The sequence below is a fragment of the Alosa sapidissima genome, chromosome 12 (assembly GCF_018492685.1).
Source record: "Alosa sapidissima isolate fAloSap1 chromosome 12, fAloSap1.pri, whole genome shotgun sequence".
In the NCBI taxonomy this organism is placed as follows: domain Eukaryota; kingdom Metazoa; phylum Chordata; class Actinopteri; order Clupeiformes; family Clupeidae; genus Alosa; species Alosa sapidissima.
Window position 1 is genome coordinate 9,157,004 of NC_055968.1, and position 25,769 is coordinate 9,182,772.

Below are 25,769 nucleotides of genomic sequence, written 5' to 3' on the forward strand. Positions count from 1 at the left end.
CAGCTCCCTGTCACCAGAGCAACAGCAGCCAGCAAATGAGCAACAGACTCAGCAAATGAGGCCAAATGTGGGATGGAAATATATGATGATGATGATGATGATTTCTATAAACAGACTGCAAAAGGATTATTGGACAAAAGCTAGAACAGTAATGAACAGAATTATTCAACCATTATTTTGCTTCCATGTCGGTCCACAGAAATCGACAGAATATACAGTTTGGCAACTCAGGATACAGACACTGTCATCCAGATGATGAGACTCAGACTGTGTTGGCAGGCTCAGCTGATGAGTGGATTATATGTGTGTGTGCACATGTGTGCTCTGTGTTCTTCGCAAGTCACGCCGCCTGGCCCGCCGTTCCGTCACAGCATCTCCCCAACGCACCAACTCTGTTGCTAGGAGATGGATCTCCGGGTGCCTAGCAACACGTTTCCCTATTCCAGTCATGAGCGAGGCAACAGCAGGCTCGCCTCATTGGCCGACACTCTCAGACAGAGGAAGGTGTGACTAGGTGTCAACCGGCTAGACCCCAGGGACAGAAAAAAGACCAGCCGGGAGCTGCCATTGGCAGAGAATATGAAATGGAGCACTGACCTCCAATACGTCTCATTGGACGAGGACACAAAGCCCTCTGTGCCAGCTCAGCCTCAAACAGTCATAACTAACTTTTATTATGATGGACTTTGGCAAGGGGTGGTGTGGGCACTCTAAGGGTTAATGAATACAATGTAATGCCCTCCTGTTTAATCTATACTGCTCAAAGCGACATCGTTAACTGTGCCCCTAATTACCCAGTCCAGGGACACTCTTCTAAGTCACTCTTTGCACACTGACGCAACCCAATTGGCTACAAGGGAACATGGAGAAGGAGAAGAAAATGACGGGAGCAAAACTGGGGCGTACCAATCACACCACTATTAAAAGTCTGTCAGCGTAATGTAGTGGAGCATGTGTGCAAACCATTTTTCCCAGTATTAGCTCCTTGACCGTGAGCGTGAGCAAATGATTAGCCAGGTTTTGAAGGATCCTGCTGCTCGCTGCTTTCGGGCCAAGCCAGTTTAAGGCAGCGGAGAACTGCGAACATCACGGCGCTGCCTTGCCCTGCAAGCCACAAATATGTATCTGTAATGATTAAGCTTTTCCATGATCAGCCTGTACGAGGCTAACACAGGCCAAACCCACACTCATGGATCCAAGAACATTTGTGCTGCGCTCTGCACAAATACACATGCACCATTTCTATCCGAGAGGACTTCCTGTCACTGACTGAATCAGTACGTGAGTCACAACATATTGGAACATTGAATGGGACCAAACTAAAAGTTGGCACACTGATGAAGCGACTATGACCAACCCACAGTTGAGGAATTGTTTGATATGCGCACAATACTGCAATATGGATTACGTAACCCAGATATCTGACAATGGTGGTGACCCGCGTCACATGGGCAGCCAAAAGAATTAGCAGGGTAGCTGCCACCTAATCTCTGTAATTATTTCTGTAGTCTTGCGCTTTCTCTCTCTCTCTCCATCACTCACACTCTTACTCCATCTCTCTCTCTTTCCCCCTGCAGGGGCTTTGTCATTAGTCATTATTTGTGGCTCCTGTTGCTAACCCACAGGGCTCCAGATCTCCAAATCAAATTGTGATCTTGCCCCAAATCCTCTTTGAATTACCTGGGTGTGGAGGCTACAGATATGAGCACTGCAGGTGGCTGGCTATGTGTGAATGTGGATGCTGTGTATGTATGTGTTGTGTGCATGTATGTGAGTGAAAATATGAGTGTGTTCTCTCTATCTGTGTGTGTGTGTGTGTGTGTGTGTGTGTGTGTGTGTGTGTGTGTGTGTGTGTGTGTGTGTGTGTATGCTTATGTGAGCATCATGTGTATCTGTGAGTGTGTATGTGTGTTTTTTATGTGTCTGTGTGTGTTCCTTTGCACAGTCAGCAGGGTATCTGGTCGGTCCTGCAAGGGTGGCGAGTGAGTCACACACAACACAACACAACACAACACAACACAAGCTGCCGTTGGGCTGCTGGGAGTGAAAAGCTCCTTGGTGAAAACCGACCAACACTGCAGCATGTCCCTGCCATCTCACTAGCCGCTCTCTCTCTCTCCCAACATGCACAGCATACATACATTCCTACAGACGACCAGACAAACTCCACAGGCGTTTGCTTTTCCACTAGTAGGCAGAGAGGTAATCTACCTTAACACCTCTATGCCTTCAGGGCATAGTAAAAGTAGTATAACTATTGTGAAAGTGCACTGCCCACACAGAGAAGTGAAGTGTGTACTTTCAAAAAATGAGAGCTCCACCCACTACCTAGTTGGCAGTGAAAGAAAAGTATCTGCTAATCCCGGGCTTAGCCAAAATATCTGCCATGGATCTGCTAAGTCTGTCTGAGACAAAGAGACGAAAAGGAGGGAAAATAAATGTATCTATGAGCACGCAGCAATATGGCAACACAGTGAAAAATCGACTCCCAGGTTTACAGAGTCCACGGGTTCAGACAGAAACCCCCCTCGGAGAGACAAGAGCTTGTGTGAAATGTCAACTGGTGGTCCAGTCAGAGCAGGGCGATGCGAAATATCTACCACTGCTTGGGCCAGAGGATTTGAGATTTCACAGGTCAGCGCTCCGGTGGCATGCTCCACGAACAGGGATCAGAGAGGGGATTTGGAAAAATACGGAGGGAAGGTTGGTTAAGAATATGCACTGGCTTTGGCGGGGGGGAGTGACGCAGTCCTCAACATATAATGAGCACAACAACAGTCCAGGGCTGAAGGGGAAAAGGCACTTATATAAAGAGTTATTATACGGCTCTTCACAATGCTAGTACAACGCTCCATTGACTTGAATGGGATTTCCCAACATTCTACGGTAAACTTCATGTAATTACCTCTGCAAACATATAATTACCGCTGTCAATGGCAACGGGTTTTGTGCTTCTGATTTAAGTCTTTCATATCACTCCGCAAGTAGTCCGGTCACTTCTTGCAATGGAGCTTCATTCAAATGTTAAAGCAGACGGTTGATCAGCTGTGTAATAAAGAATGTTTGATTCAAGTTCTGCGTGTGTTGCAAACTATTTGTTTCTCAGCAAAAGCCACGATGAAACGGCGGTGTTCCATACATTATCCCTTACATAAGATTGAGCTGAAAGGAAAGCAGCAGGAAATCACCTCTGAAATGGGTGTCAGTTTCTTCAGCCAGGTGCGTTGAGACATTAACTACTCACCGCACCAAACACACGCACAGAAAAATGATGATGAGAACAAGCCATGGGAATAAGACCACTTGTAAGCACATGAGAGAAGCCATAATGACTCATCACTTTCTTTCAGATGTGGGAGTAATGACTAGTCCACATCGTGACGCAAAATAGCCTTAAGACTTACAAAATAGTCTACCAGAACACCTCGTTCTGACTAATTACAGCTATAATTTAAGGCCCAATCTGTCCTCAAAACACAAGGCACACACACACACATACACACACACACACACCACATGCAGCAAACACATGCAGCAAAGGCATTAAAGTGTCTTACTAAAGTAGGCACTAACGTAAAGGCCCTTAAAATCCCTAAAAGAAGGGGGTAGACTTGCTAAAGCATTTCTATACGCAGTGAAAACATGGAATCAGTCCTACAAAATGACCTTAACCCTTAAAGGTGTAGGTTTTTGAACGTTCTAAGTTCCGCAACAATTGAAGGTTCTAAAATTCTATGTTGAATTCAATGAACCCAGATATTCTTTAGAACGTTCATTTCTCAACATGTGTGATGGTACTCCTTTAAGGGTTAAGACCATCAATTCGACTACTCCCTACAAGTTTCACAAAGAGGAATATGAGAAAGAACATGAGCAGAATAGAGAGGAACATGAGGGGAGTGTTGCTGTTGTGGTCGCGGTCACATTTGGTGTGTGTCAACCATGCTAGTGTGGGACTGTGGGATTGCACAACGTGAGAGCCTGCAGAGCGCGGTGGCTACTGGTATGCCTGATGCGTGAGGTGAGCGGCGGGACAGCTGTAGCAATCCTGCCTGATCTGGAGGAGCAGAGTTTAAAACCCCAAGCTACAGGGTGGGAGGGGTGGGGTGGGGGTGTTGATTAGGGGTGGGGGCTTGTGGAGGGAGTATGGTCAGGGTCAGTGGGGTCGGGTCAGGGTGGGCTGGGGTCAGTGGGTTGGGCTGAGAGTGTGGTGTCGGGCCGATACTTACTCTCGGAGATGGCGTGTGGCTTGATGACACAGCATGTGCTGTCTGTGTATTTGGCTGTGTTAGGGGGTCCGTGGCCAGCTGTGGATGGGAAGAAAAATTCCAGTTCCTGCAAAAGGAGCAAAAAAGAGAATTTTTAAAACACAATTAAGACCGAGGGCCATATCTGTGTTCAATAATCATGCACACATGAGCTGACTAATGTACAAGATTACTGGGTCTTCAGAGAACAGCATTGCTCTCAGAATGAAAGTCGACTGCTCAAACTCCAGCAAGAGTACACACCACTTATAGCCAGGGTGTCTAGATAAGGACAGAGCTTTACCCTCGCAGCAGATGCCAGCGAGTCAGAACCGTGTGCGGCGTTTCTGGTGCCATCTGTGCCAAACTGAGCACGCAGGCTGGACACCACCTCTTTCCGTGCCACAGAGGAGTCTGTCGGGCCTAGAAGCTTCCGCCAGACAGACACAGCTTCGTCGCCCATCAGCTCCATGGCGATGACCGGACCAGAGGTCACAAACTGCAGCAGGTTACTACAGAAGAGGGGAAACACTTAGCCATGACAATCAATTAAATCTTGAATCAATCTTGAATTTCCCCTTGGGGATCAATAAAGTATCTATCTATCTATCCATCTATCTATCAATTATGATCCTTATTCTTTTTTAGAATGCCATTAACAAATGGCATTGCCTCAAGGTGCTTGAGACGCCCAAAGCAAACATGTAGGTAAGGATGGCAAGGAAAAACTATTATTTTCAGTAGTCAATAGTCACTCAATTCATCTGTGAATATTTGCGATGTCCAGCATAGATGCAATGATTAGCATAGGTGCAGGTTTTGTTTATTGGTTTGTATTTGCAATTTCCAAATTAAGTGATGACTCACAAAATCACTTCACTCTTCAATTAAACCAGTGGACCTAAACTTAAGTGGACCATCATTCAAAGTAACAAATTTGCTGAAAAAATGCTGAAATGCTGAAAGACATTCAAAGACACACAGCAATGTCATTGCAATGTCAGAGGAATGCTGCAATTAGTAGTTTGACCAGTAGTCTCCTTGAGAAAGGCTTTCCAGCGGCTTCATCACACACAAGTCAATCATTCACCCCAACAGGACTCACTTGAAAAAAGACTTTGACTGATGTTCCGTGTAAAAGTCTGCCGCCTGCTTCCTGCAAAGAAACCCATAAAAGGTGCACACGGTTAATGAATGATCTGGCAAACCCAGAAAATCTCTACTCAATCCTATATCAAGACAAACTGCACTCTGTCTCTTAGACATCGATATTAAAGTAGGACAGGGGAAGAAGTGTAGTGCTATAACTGAGATTTTCTACAAACGGTACCAATAAAATGTCTTCCTTCAAACTTATAAAGGTCATCAGCACTGCTACTACATTTAACACAGAAAAATAAATAAAAAGTGTAATTTACCCTCGCTATTAGATGTTTCAAAAAGACAGAAGGGTGATTTTTACATGGGTAATATGATGAGTGATTTTTACATGGGTAAGATGAAGCTCAGTCTGTGTGTTAAAAACAAGGCAGGTTCCAAGGAAATAGTCATGAGGCATTTCAGAATAACCTGAACTAGCCCACGGTTTCCTGACAAACAAATAGCCTAGCTCTCACTTTTTACCCAGCTTTATCTTTATGAGTTCGAGGAGAGATTACATATTAATCAGTTTTAACAAGGGGGACCTCAAAATATCTGGAGGACAATCTTTTAAAGGTGAAAGAAGGAGATTAGCCTTCCCCCATCTCCAAATAGTTGCCGAGTGTTTGTGTGTTTATTTTCAATACATCAAGGTTAGAACTCATGGCAAAGTGTATCCAAACTGCATTTCCCTGAGTGCATTTCCACATGGGCTTTTTCTCTCTGTCCTCATCAAAAGCACACACAACTAGCACAGAAGCCTCCACTTAATGCCTTGTTTGTTTTCAGCGTAGCAATATTTAGCAATATTTCTCAGACAGCACGTGAGGGATGCTGAAATAGCTCGCTTTCAGACGGCTTATGCTTTGGGGCCTTTGGCACAGGAGCATAATTCTGCACATTCATCGAGACACTAAGCAGTGTTGCTGCGCGAGCGCTCATTCGTTCTGCATAGTCAGGATCGGTGCTGCCACCATCTGCTTGCTTGCACAGCAGCCTGCAGACGGGACAGCCTCTCCCTCCCTCCATCCCTCCCTCTCCTGCCCCTCCTACCTCACCTGCGCTCACCAGGGAACAGTCTCCAAGACGCTTCCCCACGCAACGGGACTTTTGCCTCCATGCTGCACATGCAGCATTTCTCCTGTACGCTGCCACCACTGCACTGTGCGCTGTTGTTGTGAGGCTCCGGAATCACTTCAGCCTAATTAGACAGAGCTACTGTACGAGCTTAATCTGCAGGGCGGAGGCTTGCGTATCAGAGAGTAATGTTTACCCTTAAGCCGGGTTTGCGTTAATGGGATGACAAGGCTCAGTGAACAAATATCATTAAGCTTCATGAGATAATCCACAGCCAGCGCAACTGTCTACCGGAGCCGGTGGCTCTAACCACGGCAGTCTGGCTTCACACGAGTGCAAAATGTGGGAGAGAGCACATCTTGCCCTAAATTCATTACAACATGATTGGGGACCAAATTCATGTCACTTCCAGCCATCATGCCCAAAAACATTCAGTGACATACACATATTGAACCAGGTGACTGACAATCCCAACGACCACGACCTGCACTTTGAATGTGGTTTGCAGAGATCCCACGTGAACGCACGTCAGCCCGCCTCTCTGGACTGATTGGAATATCTCATGCAAATGCCACCAAGCACTGAGCCCATCCTCCCAGTGCATTGTCAGGTGAAAAAAAAACATTCAGGCGCCAACGTTTATGTAACGAAAATATATCAACCACATCTTTTCCCTCTATGAAAAGACTGATGAAGAGACAGTGATTGTATCATTGTGACACTTCAGAAGTGGTTGGGGCTTTCCATTCCTGCTACATATCCTCTCCCATTCAGAGGTTCTGTGAAAATAAATGGCTTTGTAATGGAGGAGTTACCAGAAGCAGATTCACTGTCTTCATTGAACAGTTTCCTCTTCCTACTCATAAATCAGTCGATCACACAAGCAGACAGACAAACACGCCCACACACTACAAGAGGATGGCAGCAAGGCCTGGGGTTTTGAATTCACATTTTACAGTTGGGACTTCCCTTGGGAAACCTGTTTGGTAAAATGCATAGAAACAGGCCTCAGCCTGAGCTTACCAAGTCAACTTTGTCATCTTGGCTTTTGTGATGATAAGGTTGGCTTCATAAATCAACTGTATTATATCTCCCACTTTGGTGACTGCATCTGGCTTGATCATGGCCAATGTCCTAAATGGAGGGAAAAAAAGGCAAACAGACATTAGCATTGGTAGACATTATTGTGGACAGCATTGAGATAGAGGGAAAAAACAGGAGGGGAAGGATTTGTCATTAAATCACTGCTCAATGAGCAGAAGCAAAACTATTGATCAGATGCACTGGCACACAGTGACAATGTGTTCATGCTCAATAATCCCGAGCAATTAATCTGTCAGCAACAACAAAAAAGATACAAACTGTTCTATGAATGCCATTAAACCAGAGAAATATGAAAATCAACATCAATTATGCAGATCATGCCACAAATTATTTGTGGCATGGCCTGCATAATTGATGTTGAGTTTCATATTTCTCTGCTTGATATATTCTTGGATGAGGCATGAAGGCAATTCAGGAAACCTACTGAACCAGAACTAGCCAGGCTGAAAGCCTTGGAGAGTGAAAGCAAGGGCTAAATACTCCAACCAGAGAGGCTTGGTTTTGGCTAGACTGCGTCTGGTCCAGGGGTGATAGACTAGCGTAAGAATGAGACTGGACGCTCTCACTTTCCTGCCAGGCAACACTGGACTGTAAACACGTCACTCTCTCCCTGCTGTTCTCATATCACCAGACTCCCTCCACCACCCTCCGAATCACACATTTACATTTTCAACACCCCACGCTGCAGCTCAGACTGGAAACAGATCTGGGCCGGATTAGGACCAAATCCATGCCAGATCTGGGCCAAACCCATGCCAGATCAGGGCCATATAAGGGCCATGTCAAAGCCAGATCCCTAACCATACTTTAATGCCAACTACAAAACAGATGATCAGGAGAAATTACCCTGTACAGCATGGCTGATTGGGCAAGTGGACCTTTGAAAGTGCTGGTTGGCTCATTCGTTCTGAGAGGCATTACTCAGTAATCAGTGGACTGATTGAGCGGCACTGAGCAGGTCTGTGCGCCGCTCTTCACTGCTTCACGAGGAGATCTCTAGAGCAGCCAGTCAGGTGCTCAGGATACTGTTTAGCCCAGCACAGAGCCGATGAGAACTCCTCTGGAAGTGCATTGAGGCAAGATTAATTGAAGCCCTGACATCACTTCATGTAAAGCTACATTTTTTCTGCAGTTATTTAATTGAGAAATATAAATACTTTGTATTTTGAATGGACTGTGTATTAACACAATGTGACGTCACTGTCTGGCTTGAAGGCTGCATCACAGTATAGCGCACAATTCCATGCTACAATTCCAATTTCCGGCCTCATGCATGATATCTAAGAAACACTTGGACTACCTTTCTTTTTTTCTTGCTAGTTGAATGGCTGTGTAGTGGCAAATAGACTCCATCATAATACAATACTCAATTTCATGCTTCATACATAGCATTCAAAAGACAATATTGACACCTTTCTTTTTTGCTTCCCAGTTTGTTGGCTGTGTACTGGTCCCCGTAGCCAATCAGATTAAGCTGACGGGAGAACACATTAATGCGGTTGCCCACAAAAAGGTCTTCTAGGTGAAGCTCGTCGTATTTCGTCCTCCGCAGAAAGGTGCGCTGGTTCTTCATGTCAAACTGGTAAAACAAGGGAAGACATGTCACTCTCGCTGCAATTCACATCTCCATCACACTCCATCACCCTTCATCTCAGAGATTTACATTTTCAAAACAACACACTGCAGCTCAGACTCAGACTCATCAGGGCAAGATCAGGGCCACAGTCAAGCCAGACCAAGGACATGTTGACAGGCCTAGTAAGACTACATATAAAGTAATATGTTATAGAATGATAAGCAGCTTCCGCACACAATTCAACAGGATAAAATAGAAATGTTCCATCTTTGCAAACACAGGAGTACATTATTGAACATTCAATACATTATTGTATACATTCATTTTTATTACAGAGTCAAGACATTAGCTTCCCATGTAGTCATAAATTCTTGCAAGCACGTGAGCTCACTCAGTTCCCCCTTACCCAGAAGCCCTCTGCACTCACCATCTCCACAGAGTCGTCTCTGGGGTAAAACAGCAGCTGGTAGCGCCGCAGGAGCGCCGCGCTGGGGTCGTACCATTCGGCCAGGAAGGCAAAGCGCTCCTCCTAGGGAGACAAGGGATACAGTTAGCCGCAGGGAGAGGAACGGAGTGGAGAGGAGAGGAGGTGCAGGAGTATGTGTGTGTTTGTGAGTGTGTGTTGGAGTTCACAGATCTGACCTCCAGCTCCTGCAGACAGGCGGACACAGCTTCTTGGCTGACCCCGGCTTGGAGGTGACAGTCCAGGCAGCCTGCCATGTCAGTGTGACCCTGCTGCAGCTTGTGAACCAGCAGCGGCATGAATCCACCCCATCCCCCCCCCCCCCCACCCCCCACCCCGCGCTTTCCTCCCAACTCCCCCTAGGGACTGACAGCCGACTCCAAAGCTCCAAAGCTTGGGGAGCACATCCCTGGCTGTGAAGAGCTCGTAGGCTAGAGACTCCTGCTGTGAGACTGCCAAAAAGGTCAACATGTTTTTGTTTTGTTTTTTGATCTTTTTTCTCCCCCTCCACCCCAAGTATTATGTATTTGAACAGTTGTGTGTGAGTGAGTGAATGTGTGTGTGCCTGTATGTATCTGAAACAGGGAATCCCAAGAAGAGGGATACTACTCAAGTGGTATTTCTCAGAATGTGTGTGTGTGTGTGTGTGTGTGTGTGTGTGTGTGTGTGTGTGTGTGTGTCTTCTCTTCTCTTCTCTCCTTTGAGAAATACTTGCTGTGCCTCACATTTCAAGCTTTCACCTTCATCTCCCATCAGCAATGCCCTTGAAATGAAACATGGAGGTGTCTCTGACACGCCATACCACCACCCTGTGGGTGGAGGGACACATAGCTCCAATGCCTGCAGCTTTTCTCTAACCGGAGCCCAAACATGACACCTACGTGCAACACACACGTGCCCCAGAACGGTGAATTCACTTTCATCATGAATATTCCTGGTATGGATCGAGCATTTGCTGCTGCAAATGGCACACAAGGACAAACAAAATTCACTTGATTAATGCCACTTGGCATAGGCTACATGAAGTACCATGGCATACCATAGTGTCAAAACAAATAACCTGACTTCATACATTTTAACACAACTGAGTATCTTTAAAAATTTTTTTTATTTATTAACACCTTCCCATAGTTTACAGCAAAGTTACAAGCCTAATCAAAACAGTACCATTGACCAGTCATATAGGTACATTTGCACAACTTGTTCACTTCCATTTACTTATCTAATCAATCATTCACCTCCTAGTAGAAATAAAGACTATACATAGTAACCCATTGATGGCTGTATATACAACCATTAATGATTGTGAAATTATGAAAGCTTCCCTGTATATGACAAAAGAGTCACGGAGCTGCTTTAAGTGAGATTATATTCAAAGGATATAGCCTAGCCTAGCCTAGACAAGATATGACCTCTAATATAACCTCTCATCAAGCACATTATTTCAATCAACTAGAATAAATGTACTTAAACACTTCTATTTCATTCCATCCCTCCAAGAGAGTGTGTGTGTGTGTGTGTGCGTGTGCGTGCGTGTGCGTGTGCTAGATATGAGACCCTCGCTCACATAATTGAGCAGTTTATCTGTCTGATGGGGCCCAGCCCCCAGCTACACAAACTATTTTTACTGCACAGGCAGCTGTGCTGCTGATAGTATTGACAAGCACAGGCATCTCTAGGCAAATGAGCAGTGGCTCACTGGCTATATTAGTAGAGCTACTTCTGCTAGGAAACCCTGTTTCCTGTGAGCAGAGACACTCACGCCATCAAATTACTCCATACCAATGTCCTACAGTCATCCCCCCACTGTCCAACCCAAATAGGGAACTATTGATTTCATCAACTCTCACCAGCGCAGCCAACATGGCCGCCAGTCAGGCCCAGAGCTGATTTAGTCTGCGTTTCACACAGAAAAAGAACATACATCTGATACTTATGATTGCTGGGTTGGGTTTTTCAGACCCTGTGTGGTCAATGAAATGTCACATTAATCAAAAGCTAGGCTACACTTCCCTCTCCCCCCCCTACTCCCATACTAATATATGTCAATTAAGTCTAAATGAGGCATAGTTTTATGGTTTTGCAAAGCTTCCATATTATCCCCTAGAACACTTATTAGCTTGCCTGCATATCTTTGGATCCATTTGGATGACTTTGGATGAAAACCTCCACCACATGACTAGCTGTAACTGTATCAGTAAATGCTATGCCATAGGCCTACTAGTCTACTAAATAAATGTAATGTGATCGTCAATTATTGAAGTGTACATGCCATGGGAATTGAACCCAAGCTTATTGTGAGCAGGATTCGTTCAGGCCCTGAGGTGTTTATCTTTCTGACACATGAGTGAAGTCTCGTGCGAAACGTGCCATGGCTTTCTGCCACAACTGTGAAACGACTCGCTGGGATCCCCAGATTCCTCACGCTTGTCATGCTGGAGGTGGTGAGCAGCTTTACAGACGTGAGAGATCTGATGTCAGGACAGAAGGTCAGAGTGTAGCCAAGGACAGCTGAGGATCACCGGCTTAGGGACCACCGAGAATAAAACACTGGACTGGACCAGGTACTGATCCAGTGTAGCTCTAGCTGTAGCATCTGTTTCCCAGTCTGCAGCTCTCTGAAGTCTATCTACTAAACCCAGGACACATACGGCACTGCCAAAGAGACCACCTCTTCATTGACTCTTTTGCACTATTTAGAGCAGTTCAACTGCAGAAGGAAGGGCCAATATGTTTTCTTTCATTTCAACAACAGTATACTCATGTTTACACTTTACAACTTTCAACTACAACTCTGAGAAGAAAATAATAAAGCCTGTGACAATCCACAATGGAAACTCAAAACAACGCTAATCAGCTTCAGAGCTGTGATATCTAACAGAGAGCTTGTATTACAGACCACTTCTTGGAATCCCAACAACATAAATATTTTCTCAGACACCTACCGTCTCCTAGTCCTCCTAGCACTATGATTGGAAACATTTCACACTGCCGACTTGCACACAGCTGACAGATAAGTGGAACCAAGTTTGAGACAAACATAAAAAAGTTTGTTTTTCAGTACAACACAAACAATAATTGGGTAAAATGCAGACCACAACAAACCATGGCCATAATGTAGCCTACCTCCACATAATATGACAGTGTTTAAGTGTGGGCAGTGTTTAAACAGCCCAATTCTGCGGACCAAACTCCACCTATCCCTTGCATGCTCCCAAAGCCATGTGTTGATTAGCTGGAGTTGTTTAGGGCTCAGTCCACTATTCTTGTTTGGCTAGTGGGGTCCGGGGACCCAACACCAAGGCTCCCCATAGCCAAAGGGTTGGCAAAATAATTTGCTTTAAATGATCATTTTGAGGTTTATCATTTTAAAAATGTGTATCTACAGATGACGCCCATTTTCACCCATAAAACTATTACATTGTGCCTATTTACTACGACCCACATTAACATTTAACTTGGAAAAACTTCACTCAGGTCATGAAGAACCATCCCTACTCCTGCTTAGTTTGGCAGGAGTCCAAAACCAAAACAAATCCAAAACTAACAAAAGACACCTAATGTCAATGCACTGTCCCCTCACTGTCAAGTGCAGCAACAGGCTTGGATGCCATATCAAAGGCTGCAGTTAGACCATATTTCATGACCAGGTCTGTCTAAACTTAAAGGACATGACATGCAAGCTTCCACCACGTGCATCGAATTTAGCAAGACTATTGCGAAATGTCCTGTGGTCTAAGGAACAAAACTGGTTTCGTGAGTTAAGTTAGTCTTCCTGTATGTACTTGTTGTAGCATCAAAAAGAAAAATGTTATGGTAGTGGTTAAATGATGAGTCATACTTGTTGCACAGACAGCAGCTCAATCAATCTGGGAACCGAGGTGAGGCCACATACAATCTCTGAAATAACTGTTCAGCTAACATGTAGGCGTAGTTCCGCTATTCCACTCACTGCACCCAACTACAAGTACAGGTGAACAACCAAATATGTGCTTGTTGATGATGTTTCCCTATTAAAACAAAAAAACTGAAAAGCTGCACTGAAAGGACAGAAAGGAAGAAATGTGATGCACTGTGTCTAAGACTCTGACACACATACCTCCATAAAATTACAAACATATCATGCCAACAGTAACCTAGGCCTACCTTTTGCATCAATTAGGATGTCATTTCTAAATATCAGTTAGGTGTCTTATATTTTTTTTAAAGGATTGATTGGTATAAAGTTTGTCATTCTGTGTAATACTTACAGAATCCTTTGAGAAATGCATAGGTGGATCAGTGCATTAGACCCGCCATGCCCACCAGTGATATCATAACATGAAAAACAAAACATTACAAGAGTAAGTGATGTTCGTGAAAAAAAAAAAAACAATATCTGATATTCCTTATGAAAGGGTAGATTCCAACAATGACCCTCTTAACAAAGGGGAATCCTCAGGCTTAGGGCCAAATGAGTCAGTGCCGTAGAGATACGGGTAGAAGCTATAATGACTAGGCTAAGCCTGACATCTAGTGGTGATATGGATTTAAACAGAATCATAGTCACCGTGTGTAATATGACTCATTGTAGTAGCCTAGTTACTGTACACATATATCAAATAATCCAGAATTGAATTTCTCAGCTCAACAACAGTTAATCTAGTTCCTAGGCCCCAATGTAATGATAACTTTGAGCTACGAAACATTTACGAATATGTAGATAAGATAACGTTACCCATATTGTTGCTTGTAGCTGCTAACGCTAACTTTCATACTGGCTAGTAAATTATGCCACGTCTGTCATAAAAATATTCCTGCTACCGGTTTCCATGACCAGAATTAGGGTTAGGCTAGTTAGCGAGCATACTAAGGTTGCAAAATTATTTAAAATATGACTGACGTTAGTAGTTAGCTAGCTGGCTATCCAAGCCAAGCTATCATATGATAGTAAGTTAATGTCTTAGCTAGTTAAATCGGTTCCAAAGCAAATTATTTGAAACTGATACAGTAACATTTTAAGAAACCTGGATTAACTCGAATTGCTCGACTAACACTGCTTAAATGAGCCATCTATCGCTAAATATCAATCCATAACATTGCCTGAAACAACCAGCCAGCAAGCAGCAACAACCAACATTGACAGTTAATGTTACACGTTAGCTAGAGCTAACGTTACATTGGTTTGGGTAGCGATAGCGATAGCGGTGCGTCCTACAAAATAGCACCATTCAGTAAACCCGAATTATATTAAAAATGTTGATTGCGTTGAAAGGAAATAACATGCAAACATAATACAGAGACAAATATTCATGTAACTTTACCATTGTTGTCGGAGTCCTCTGATAAGGTTTGATAGCTCTTAGCTAGAAGCTATCTTCAACAGACTGGAGCTTGTAGCCTCGTAACCATAGCAACACATGCATTAATAAAGTATTTTAAAGCCATGTGCCCGTATGGTTTCGTATACATACGCAAAACAATGAATTAATACATTATTTGAATATTTTTTTAAACGATCAAATAAATGATTTAGTAAACTATGTAATTCAAACCGGAAGTAGTACTATGACCTCTTGCAATTTGCAACTAGAAATCTGCACAAGACAGACCAGTCACCAGACATTCTCTGGACAGACACAAGACATATCCAACAAATGTTTTGTTTGGGTTTTAGTATCTGTTTATTCTCAAATTCACTGTCCCAGATAAGTTTTAGTTCATTTAAACGAAAAGCCATGTCAACTGTGATTTTGAGAACGGATCCTTGATCAGCAAGTGAACAAGGAGGCTACATAAGAGCAAAGTACAGCTGCGTAGACACATTAGTTAACTTGTAACAGTTACTTATTAGCAGAGACATTATACTTTTGCCAGTTGCCATTCGACAATAAGTGGCCCCAGATGTCAACTCTGTAATATCGAGGCAAGAAGAAATGACTGAAAAAGCTGCAGCAAAGTTCTTCATTTTGGACGGAGGTCTATCGACAGAATTGGAGGCAGCTGGGTTTAAAATACAGGTAGCCTACATTAGAATACAGTACCACCAAATTGCAAATTGTTTTGTGGAAATGCATGTTTTCACAGTCCACACCCTTGCAGGGCGATCCGCTGTGGAGTGCTAGACTCTTGCACACAAACCCCAAGGCTGTCAAGGATGCACATCACAGGTATACCCTTTTGAAAGGCATAGCCTATGTGATAATAATTTGATTTAGATGATTGTATTATGACTATGTACACAAGCTCGTTGTGAGTTGTCAACCTGGGTCATTCAGTAATTTGTCCTTTTACAGATTTCTCAGCAGTGGCTCCGATGTCATCACAACAGTTACATACCAAGCCAGTATAGAGGGATTTGTGCAACATCTGCACCAGACACCTGACCAGGCTGAAATACTGCTGAGATCAGGGGTTCAGCTGGCCAAAGAAGCAGTCAATAACTTCATATCTGATAACTTTCCATCAGGTAGGGCCCACAATCTGAGAAATCAAATATTGTGAGAATTAGAATTTATTGAATGTTCAAGGTGGTAATGCCGCTATGATGTAATCCATTTGGTCCTGATCGACTGGTTGTCTCCTAATGTATAAAGTCACAGAATGCTCCAGGCTATCCATGACAGACAAGTCATTCACCAGACACCCATGTGGAACGTTTTGACATCTAAGCCTGTTTGATGCTATGTCTTTACTGCTGAATTATTTAGCAGTGTTTGCACAGCATACCCCATCTAATGTTTATTTACGTACACGCTCCTGAAGACCGTAAGCAGCCTTTAGTGGCAGGCTCTGTGGGTCCCTATGGAGCATTTCTTCATGATGGGTCTGAGTACAGTGGATCATATGAAGCTGGAATGAGTGTTGAGGTGAGGCTATGATTGACACGTAACAGTACTGCATTTAATGCATCTGCCATCTGACACCTGCCACGTAGTGACTGAAGCATCTGCCCTCTGCTCTCAGGAGCTAAAAGCCTGGCATCGACCTCAAGTCCGTGCCTTGGTTGCTGCTGGTGCTGATCTTATTGCCATGGAAACTATACCAAGTTTTAAAGAGGCAGAGGCTTTGGTGGAATTGCTGAGAGAGTTTCCAGATACAAAAGCCTGGCTGTCCTTCTCTTGTAAGGTAACATGACAGCAGCCATGCTGCTAATGCTACTCTACTACAGGGGTTCTCGACCCTAACTTCTGAGTGGGAACCTTTAGGCCAAATATTTAGTGATATTAACAGTTAGTATTTGTCATATGTGAATCAAACCGAGACTAACAAAATAATTTTTTCAGGATACGCAAACTATTTCAAATGGGAAGAAATTCAGTGAAGCTGTGGAAATGGCCTGTCGATCAAAGCAGCTGGTTGCTGTCGGACTGAACTGCTGTCCTCCTGCACTGGTCAAACCTCTTCTAGAGTCCATCAGGTTGCCCAAGAGTCCTGACGTGAGCTGGATTGTGTATCCCAACAGTGGAGACGGCTGGGATCTTGATACGGGGTGAGGCCATTTAAGACCATGAAAAGACTCTTGAGTCTTAATTTACTACAGTGCTTTCACAGACAAGATTACATTTAGAAAAATGGATGATTTGACCAAGTGGGTTCAAGTTTGAAATGTCATGCTGCTTTTGACCATACTGTTTTACAGCTTGGTCACTGAATGAGGTGTCATGAGGACCACAGACAGAACTGTGCATTTTAAAACCTCAGAGCTAAATAAAATGTCTTTTCACAACTAAGACATTGCATTAAAATAACCTAAAGCATTTACAATTATTAAATCTAACTTAAAGCATTTAATAGAATGCTGTTATAGTGCTCGTTTAATCTGTTATGTATTGTATGAAAAGGTGGATAAGATCAGAGGAGACACAACCCTTCGTTTGGCAGGCACAGGAGTGGGCAGCCCTGGGTGCTTATTGGATAGGTAGGTGCAGATATTATAATCGTGTCATAAACATCATGTGATGTGGCCTGATCCTTTACATTTTCAGTGACTGGAAGCTCTGTTTGGCAGGAGGATGCTGTGGTGTTCGCCCTGCTGATATTACAAAGCTGAGAGGACAACTCCTCGGTACACTGCAATAACAAGCTGAGAGGACAACTCCTCGGCACACTGCATCGCTTGGCGATACAATAGCATGGCTGCTGCCAGATTTAAAAAAAATAAATAAGAAAATAGAATTGTGTGTGCCCAATCAGGGAATCTTTGCCATTTGTAATAAAACTCACCACTGATGTATACGAAGTTGTAGAAATGTTTATTTATAAAGGAGAACTACAGCAAGGTAGCACAGTTCTTTGCATGTACAACCGTCTTAGTGACTAGACACTTAATACGATGTTCCCATAGCAAAGGCAGGACAGGCAGAGCTCTGAGCGTACAGCACAGGTAAGCAATCATGCAGACTTCCTCGTGGCTTTCATACTATATTCACTCCTAACTACACAGAAGCTCAAAATATCCCCCTGTACAGTGATAAGCCTAATCGGCACTACTTTATCTGTCTTACAACCCACTCTGAATACCATTAAGTTACAGGGTTGACAGGAATAATATCATTTTACTCCTAAACTATAGCATTTTATTGCATTTTAGAGGCAGCCTTTAGGCCCTGCATCTACCTACCGGTAAGTGCATCTGCCTTGTCAAGTCCAAATATGTAGTGTTTGACAGCAGCAGGGACAGGACTCAAGTTGCAGAAAAAAAGTAATGTTCACAAAATAAATCTTCACATATTTTATTACATAAAAAGTGCAGTTAAATTACTTATAAATAGTAAACAGCTATTGATAGTATAGCGCTTAGTAATAGTATAACTATTTATTTTTTGATCTCCTGATCTTCCCAATATAGGATTCATCCACTTGGTGGGTTCAATAAATATACACAGCTTTAAGATGCTCGGGAGTAGGCATTGGTAGTATTGTCTTCTGACACAGACTTAAAATAGGAATGTGGTTTGAATGAAAACCGTTTCTTGCACACAACTACAACTGTAGCATGTCACTGTTCATGCTGTACACTTCACAGGACATGTCTTCTCTGGCTTAATAACCATTTAAATGACAACCATTACACTTTGTACAAACCTGCACAACTGCAGGACTCATCACACTCATGCTTCGGTCAGCATATTGCACAATTGGTTGAGGTCTGCCCTCTTCATTCTACACTAACTTCTTTCTATTCAGGTCAGCTGATGGAAGCAAAAGCATACAACGATAGGATGTTGCCTTGGATGTTAGCGGTGCTCTACACATTGCTAGCCACAAAGTGTACACTTTTAGGAAACTATTAATTTGTATGCTCTGTGTTGTGTGCAAGTAAAACATTTTTATGATCCACACTACACGTAAGACATGGTCTTGAAAGCTGACTGAAGCTATTGCGTTGAACAAATAAAATGCTTGACCTGCTTTTTGGGGGGTTTTGGAGATGAATTTGCCCAAATACTGCACTGTACTTCAACATCAAATGTACAATGACTCGGCACAATTCTCCAGTAAGCAGTCAGTCGATGTCCTCCTCTAGGTCACTGTCGGGCGAGCTCCTTTGCCTGTACTCAGCTGTGTTGGACAGCCGTTTCCAGGCGGCGTCGGACTTCTGGGTTCCCGTGCTGTTGGAGCGACCCAGGCGCCTGGCTGCGCCCTTCTCCTCAGATCCTTCCCCTGCGCCACCCTGCCCTCTCTGCTCTGCCCCCTGGTGGTGGATGTCATAGCGCAGGTTCTCCAAGTTCAGAGCCCAGGGGCCCAGTTTCTGCCAATTCACCCGCTGGAATGCCATGATGCAGTGCAGGTTCCCACCCACCTGAAAGCAAGGCAAGGCAAGTTTTTATATATATACACATTTCATACACAGGTAATTCAATGTGCTCTACATAAACAAAGAATAATAGTAAATAAAAGCATAGAAGGGCAATAGTTAAAAATATCTTAAAATGGTAAGTACATAAAATAGAATAATAATAAAAAACAGACAGATTCAAGATTCTGTAAAACGATGATTCTTTATCAGACACCCAGTGAACAGCAGCACTTTAAAGATTTTTGAAAGTAGCCCTGATTGTGTGCACACACATATATAGCAGGAGAAAAGAAAGCCAGTTTTCAGATTCACTGACTGTGGATATATTTGTACTTTTGAGTGCAAAACTTAAATGCAAAATGTATTAGGAAAAAAGCTGACCTTTTTGGTTTTCCTATACTGGATGCCTCTCTCTGTGTGGCGAATATCAAGATATTCTGGATTCTGTGTGTTCAGGTCTGTCACAATATCTGTCCACCTAAAAAACAAGAGATTCCAACACAGCACCCATCCTCAATGCTATTTGCATTTCTATAATCAGTGCTTCATAACTTGCTTTAGATGCTTAAAAAGGAAAAGGGATGGCTACGGATACAGTTATTTTTCATGGAAAAGAAAGAACATTTCAATGACAGAAAAAAGGGATATTTCTTACTTTTTGCAATGGATGGCAGGATGCTTCCTGCTCGGTTCCCCAATGAGAATCCAGTATTCCATATCATTTTGAGGAAGAGAGCCTCTACAATCAACAAGAAACCTTGTAGCCTCTTCAAAGTATAAATGCACTTATTACTAAAAATATCTATGCGGTGTCAAAGAGATTGATTGAGCCTATTAGCGTCCATTATACCTGTAGGCCTTGGCTGCTTTTAGCGGTGTAGCTTCGAAGCCCACAGGGCAAAAGTAATGGTTCTGACAGTGATAAATGTAGGCCATGGACTCGTCCTTCAGTCCCGTGGTCAGCTTCAGTAACGCTCCCTCAGCTGTTAGGGGGAAGACAAATGCAGCATGAGCACACAATACGCCTGCTCTACCACATCATCCTACCATGGCGTGCAGGCACCTTCGATAAGCTCTACTATACCATTTACTCAGTACTTAAGTACTCATGATGGATAGCTCTGTATATTGTCATTTTGGTGAATGTTGGCATGAAGCATTGACATACTGTTTCTAACTATTCTCATGAAGCTCTTTAGAGAGGGGGGCATTTGACAGGAGTAATAATAATAATATTAGTATAAGCTTTATTTGTATAGCATCTTTCATAGAATGCTATAATAATAGAGATACAAATACAATACAAACAAACAAAACATAAATAAATAAGTAAAGTATCTCTCTCTCACCTGTCTCTCCAGCAGTTTTGTGTTTTCCATGAGGCTTGTATAGGATGTAAGAGCATCCTCGAACGCGGAAATTGTCGTTGATTTGTCTGAACCATCTGCTTGACAAAAGACATCCATTGTGAAGAAAACGTCAGGTAGTACAGCTAGAGAAATCCAGCTGAGGAGAGGAGGACATTGTGACCTACGTACGTACCGCATGAGAGTGGCATTGCCTGTGAAAGGGCCGAACTTGATCTCTTCAAAGGGCGGCTGGAACCCCAGAATATGCAGAGCCTCTTCCTGGGAAATAGGAGGAAGGCTGAAAACAGAGAGGACATAGTCATATTTAGGGTTACACACACACAAACTAACTCAAAAGTTATTCCTGTCATCTTTGTGAATGACCCTTTGACAGGAGAAAGGTTTCATTAAGCGTCACTTTGTGACAATCTGCGTAGAGACATCTGGTCCACTCTAATATGTAGGCAACACTCCTACAGCTAACTATATTACACCCTTGCTTCACTGTAAGTACAAGCCTACAAGGCCTAGTATAGCTTAACACATACCTTCCTGCTCCCAGAGTGCTGTACAAAAAGTTCCAGCAGGAAACTAATGAGGAGATCCCACATGATGTCTTGTACTGTGGTCGGCTTATGCAGTACCTGAAACACATCGCAGAGGAATATCATGAAGGAACTAATGATGCGGCAGAGCTATTTATAACCACCGTTTCTGTAACGGGCTCCTACCATCTCCTGAGGTCCATGACTTTTCTCTGTTTGATCTCCTCCACAGAAGCCTGAGCTGGGATGTCTGGCAGATTCTTGCTTGGTCTGTCAGCAGACTTCATCTTTTTACTGCTGAATTTCTTTGTATTGCCTGGAAATCAGATGTATCTCAAAGTCAATTATAGCACACAAGTCAAAATAGAATTATTTAATTCCACAGTCTCCATTCTTAACACACATTACACAGTTTTGTTATTTCTTCCCAGCAGCATCTAGGAAATAATTTAAATAATGAAAAATATATAAAGACAGAACTGTAGACTGATCCTAAAGGTAGTGGTTAGTATTAACCATAAAGTTGCACAAAAAAGTTACGAGAAACATGATGCTAAAAGTAGCATCATTTCATGTCGCCAACATATGGTCACTGAAATAAGTCCTATGAGTAAATTCAGCTGAATTCAGGGCAGGCAAATGGACCGCAATGTCCACTACACTATGGTGGTGATGCAATGAATGACGCAATTCACTGTTCCGTTCAATTTTGCATTAAATATCAGAGAGGACCATCAGAGAAGTCTTATGTCACTGATGTCATAGAGTGTGTTATGCAAGCAGCACCAGATGGCACCTGGGACAGCTCTCTCTTTTCCTGGCACTCCTCACACGCCATCAAACAATCCAGGCTCTGTTGCAAAATAACAATAAGCACCACTACATTATTAACAGTGCATAAACCCCTGGTCTGCGCCCTGGAAGGCAGAGTGTTCAGTAAGGAGAGATGCTGTGAAGGAAGGCTATGATCAGAGCAAGGGCAAGATGAGCCCGGGGTGACAATGTGCCAGACCTTAGACGGAGTTGTTTAATAATTGATGCCTCTTACTTGTCCTTGATTTTCGCGTCAAAACAGCATCAAAGTCAGTGGTGTCAATCTCCCAGGCAAGGACAGGTTTTGTGTTGCCAGGCGACACCACTTCCATGTCATAGTCCCCGTCTATGGGAGAACTGCTGCTGGTGCCTCCCACCTGGCCCTGCGACAGGTTTACAGTGTTGGACAAGAAGGTTGTCTCCCCATCCTGCTTGTTGATGGGCCCATCCCTGGGGGTGCTGTCGGGGGGTCGGTAGATGGCGGTGGCCTGGTTAAGCAGCGCGTAGTCGGAGCAGACCGTGTAGAACTTCTCTCTGGAGTGCGTGACGGGGCAGGTCCAGGGCAGCTGCAGCTCGGCGCTGGACGCCCGGCGCGCCTGCAGCGCCTCCCGCGTGAAGGAACTCAGGAAGCTGCGCTCATCGTCCCGGCTGGGGCCTCGGGCAGCGGGGTTGGCCTGGTCACTCGTGCTTGATATGTTTTCCCCTTTGCTATCTGCAGTGTTAGGCATTGAGTGGAGAACTTGGGAGGTTGTGGAGAGAATTGTGCTAGGGTCAGGTTGCCTGGCAGATCATGGAATTGCTATGAGGAGGACAAAACACACCAAAGACAAACACTGATGAAAATGCACATGGGTTTTCTACTATTAGTTGATCCGGGTAACTGTCCACTCAAGGAACACTTGATATTGTGCATGGCAAGCCTAGCCTACTTATGGTTAGGAGAAGTATAATGGATCAAAATAATGTCCCTCTATTATTGCAGTGTCTTTCCAGCCAGAATTATGTTTACATTTAAAAACAAACGAATAAGTGAATACCTGACAGGTGTCCTTTTAAGCATCAGACTACTCCTCAGTTGGGTCAACTATTACTCAGTTAGTTGCATTATTCCCACAGTCATCATGCAATATAATGATCCTGACCATGCAGCATAAAATTGTAAAAGCAAATAATAGACGAACACAAAAACATTCTCTTAACTCTATTGAAATTCAAATCTGTGTCATCCCAACTACAGGTATGTAGGTAGGCTACATAGTGCTACCTAAGGCTGTTCACTGCACCCAGTGAGTTAATCTAGGACGCTGAATTTATCGGCAAAACCATACCTATTATTATCGTCTACATTGTAGGCTACAGTAAATGTTAATATCTCTCAAATTGCGACATTAACTCGAGGAATAACGTATAGGTTAACGTTAATGTTAATAAAAGGCTGTTGCCACTTTAACTGTTGCCATCTTTGACTGTTGTTATGAGATCACAAGGAGATATACTTTCTCACTTACATCAGAGGCATATGCCTACTGCATCATATCGCACGTGAACTTAATATAATAAGGAGTAGGCTACATACCTTCCTTAAATATCATGCAGAGGATGATCAAATACCAAACTGCATTCAAAATGAGCTTAGCATCACCATCACAACCCACATCCCATCTTCCGCTACGATTCCTCATCAGACTGTACCGTTCATGGAGGCCTACAGGGGGTGATCTACTAGAATGATCAAATGTAGGCTATTTAGTTTAATGTTGCATCCACGTCATTGCGGATAATTAACAAAAATGTTATGCCATTAATCTATATACTATCTAATTACATCCTATAGGATCTTGTAATGATCAATCGGTATTTTCGAGCAATAGGAATTTATTTATGGCTTCGAGAAATCTCCACCCTCTAGATGGGACCTCTTGGTTTAGACGGGCTGCTACTGTTCTGAGGTCAGCCAATCTGTTCGTTCAATGGACAGGGACGGGGACGGGCGGTATATATTGACACTGTTACATTTCATAAAAAAGGCAATGCATATTCAGTAGAGGAAATTTTATATCGTCTTTACAATATGGCCTAATAGCTGGCGACCACCACCTTGTTTCTAACGAATTATTTTCTTTACAGTCGTCATTCGTAGCATATAGGCCTATTATGGTTATTGTTATTATTCTGTTAATTCTATCCAGTCTATTCATATTATTTTTTAATTAGGCCTATTTAATTGTAAAGATAATCTAATGTTTGTCAATGTCATTGTAGGCCTAAATCGCTTTGGACAAAAGTAGGCTATCTGCTTAATCATCATTTAAACATTAGGCCTATGTTATCATTTCCCCCCAAATTACAATGATAATAGTGGTTATAATAATGTTTCTTTGCCTTTGTAATTTGTTATTTCCCTAATTTGTTTATTTCAAAAAACTTCATCAGGTCCATCTCAAGTTTACCGATTTCATGTCGCAATGTGTTTTATTTGTGAGCCGAATCCCTAATTAGTGGTAGGCCTAATTATTCTCATTTTATTCCTGCAACCTGATGTTTTGTGGGACTTACATTTTGACAGTTTGGCTAACTTTTAGGCCTACTACGGCCTACAGAGCGCGTATCAACTTGCTGAACAGCCCTACATTCTGTATAGACTCTCATGTACAATAGTTCATTGCTGGTTCATTGGCACTAAGCAGTGTATTGAAACTTCCATTCTGGTATACCTGTACTCAACTGTGGGTGTGCATATATTTGTGTAATATCAGTGGAGAAAACAAATAAGGCCTACATTAAATCATATGGACACTGTTAAACTACATATAGAGAAGTTTGGACATTATGTCTAGAAGCTCCAAGGTCACCTCTCAGGAGATTAGCAGAGACTTTTGGAATTTGATGGCTTAAGTTAAAAATACCACCGATCAACCATCTAAGGAAATGTGATCTCACCCTTTTCTCCTAAACCTCCCTTAGAAGAGTTAAGCAGCAATGAGAAAATATATTTAATTTCATCACCTTAATATACAAACATAAAATCTGTACCATGATGGTGGACAGGCTCCTCTATGATCTGTAAATAATATGTGCTTAGAGCTAGTAGATTAGCCTGGGTGCCATTCCGAACTTACTGGTAGATATCAATGGTAAAATAAAAAAAATGGTCTCCCTCCGAAAATATGAATCTGCTCTAGTTGGGTCTAGTCTGAGACATCACTTTCAATTCCAAAACGAGGCAGCATAAGTGAAGATGTGGTCTCGAAACCAAGACCGGACCCAAATTCTACAACACTACTTGAAGCACTTGAAATTGGAGACCATGAAATGAAGTTGCATGAAGACATTTGTAAAAGTTTCCACTGTGATCTAGTCTACTTCATTTTGATGTGTGTGAGCACAACACTGGTATTCTATTCCAGTAAGCACGAAACCCACTCTGCTTCCTGTCACCTCTACAAAACCTCTAAAACATTTTGCCCAAAGTGAGGATGTGGTTGAAACAGTTCCCATTAGCCTCATCTCATGGTCAAAATAGGATGCATGCATGGACTGGTTATTATCAGGAAGCCAGTGAAATAGGCTATTAAAGTAGCACATTTTTATCTCTTCTAGATGCCTCTAGAAGAGGCCACTGGAGATTTTTTACGAGGCAGCATAAGTGAAGATGTGGTCTCGAAACCAAGACC

The 25,769-nt window shown here is 43.1% G+C and overlaps 3 protein-coding genes across 5 annotated transcripts in view; 1 reads left to right on the forward strand and 2 right to left on the reverse strand.

Annotated features, from left to right (window-relative positions):
- The window catches only part of nme7 (NME/NM23 family member 7), a 35,086-nt gene extending 20,022 nt beyond the window's left edge, over positions 1-15,064 (reverse strand). The window contains exons 1-8 of one of the 3 annotated variants that reach the window (XM_042111727.1): positions 14,911-15,064; positions 13,858-13,863; positions 9,572-9,673; positions 8,981-9,147; positions 7,488-7,598; positions 5,353-5,403; positions 4,552-4,759; positions 4,230-4,335 (exon numbers count right to left, since the gene is read on the reverse strand). In XM_042111727.1, coding sequence (XP_041967661.1) covers positions 4,230-4,335; positions 4,552-4,759; positions 5,353-5,403; positions 7,488-7,598; positions 8,981-9,147; positions 9,572-9,673; positions 13,858-13,863; positions 14,911-14,913 — 754 coding nt within the window. In that variant the 5' untranslated portion in view covers positions 14,914-15,064. Of the gene's footprint in view, positions 1-4,229; positions 4,336-4,551; positions 4,760-5,352; positions 5,404-7,487; positions 7,599-8,980; positions 9,148-9,571; positions 9,674-9,786; positions 9,912-13,857; positions 13,864-14,324; positions 14,808-14,910 lie in introns of those variants that run through there. The other 2 variants (XM_042111728.1, XM_042111726.1) reach the window with 2 other exon arrangements.
- A 91-nt stretch (positions 15,065-15,155) lies between these two features.
- zgc:172121 (uncharacterized protein LOC337599 homolog) lies at positions 15,156-17,824 on the forward strand. The gene is made up of 8 exons (XM_042111734.1): positions 15,156-15,606; positions 15,689-15,756; positions 15,883-16,055; positions 16,352-16,455; positions 16,553-16,714; positions 16,873-17,078; positions 17,431-17,507; positions 17,598-17,824. Exons 1-8 carry the CDS (start codon positions 15,523-15,525, stop codon positions 17,666-17,668), a joined length of 945 nt encoding a protein of 314 aa, XP_041967668.1. The 5' UTR covers positions 15,156-15,522; the 3' UTR covers positions 17,669-17,824.
- Positions 17,825-18,288: 464 nt separating this feature from the next.
- On the reverse strand, positions 18,289-23,793 carry LOC121724847 (basic immunoglobulin-like variable motif-containing protein). The gene is made up of 10 exons (XM_042111724.1): positions 23,672-23,793; positions 22,331-22,894; positions 21,469-21,598; positions 21,286-21,381; positions 20,931-21,035; positions 20,738-20,832; positions 20,239-20,371; positions 20,044-20,127; positions 19,770-19,866; positions 18,289-19,391 (listed from the first exon to the last, which is right to left on the reverse strand). The coding sequence occupies exons 2-10, from the start codon at positions 22,821-22,823 to the stop codon at positions 19,095-19,097; spliced, it is 1,530 nt and encodes a 509-aa protein (XP_041967658.1). The 5' UTR covers positions 22,824-22,894; positions 23,672-23,793; the 3' UTR covers positions 18,289-19,094.
- Between the last annotated feature and the right edge of the window lie 1,976 nt (positions 23,794-25,769).

Bases quoted from the DNA above. Each gene is read 5' to 3' on its own strand.
- zgc:172121 (XM_042111734.1), top strand. From the start codon at position 15,523: ATGACTGAAAAAGCTGCAGCAAAGTTCTTCATTTTGGACGGAGGTCTA. The intron at 15,607-15,688 runs GTAGCCTACATT...ACACCCTTGCAG, and splicing joins CAGCTGGGTTTAAAATACAG to GGCGATCCGCTGTGGAGTGC. The intron at 16,056-16,351 runs GTAGGGCCCACA...ACGCTCCTGAAG, and splicing joins ATCTGATAACTTTCCATCAG to ACCGTAAGCAGCCTTTAGTG.
- LOC121724847 (XM_042111724.1), bottom strand. From the start codon at position 22,823: ATGCCTAACACTGCAGATAGCAAAGGGGAAAACATATCAAGCACGAGT. The intron at 21,382-21,468 runs GTAGGAGCCCGT...GATGTGTTTCAG, and splicing joins GTCATGGACCTCAGGAGATG to GTACTGCATAAGCCGACCAC. The intron at 20,833-20,930 runs GTACGTACGTAG...TTTGTCAAGCAG, and splicing joins GGCAATGCCACTCTCATGCG to ATGGTTCAGACAAATCAACG.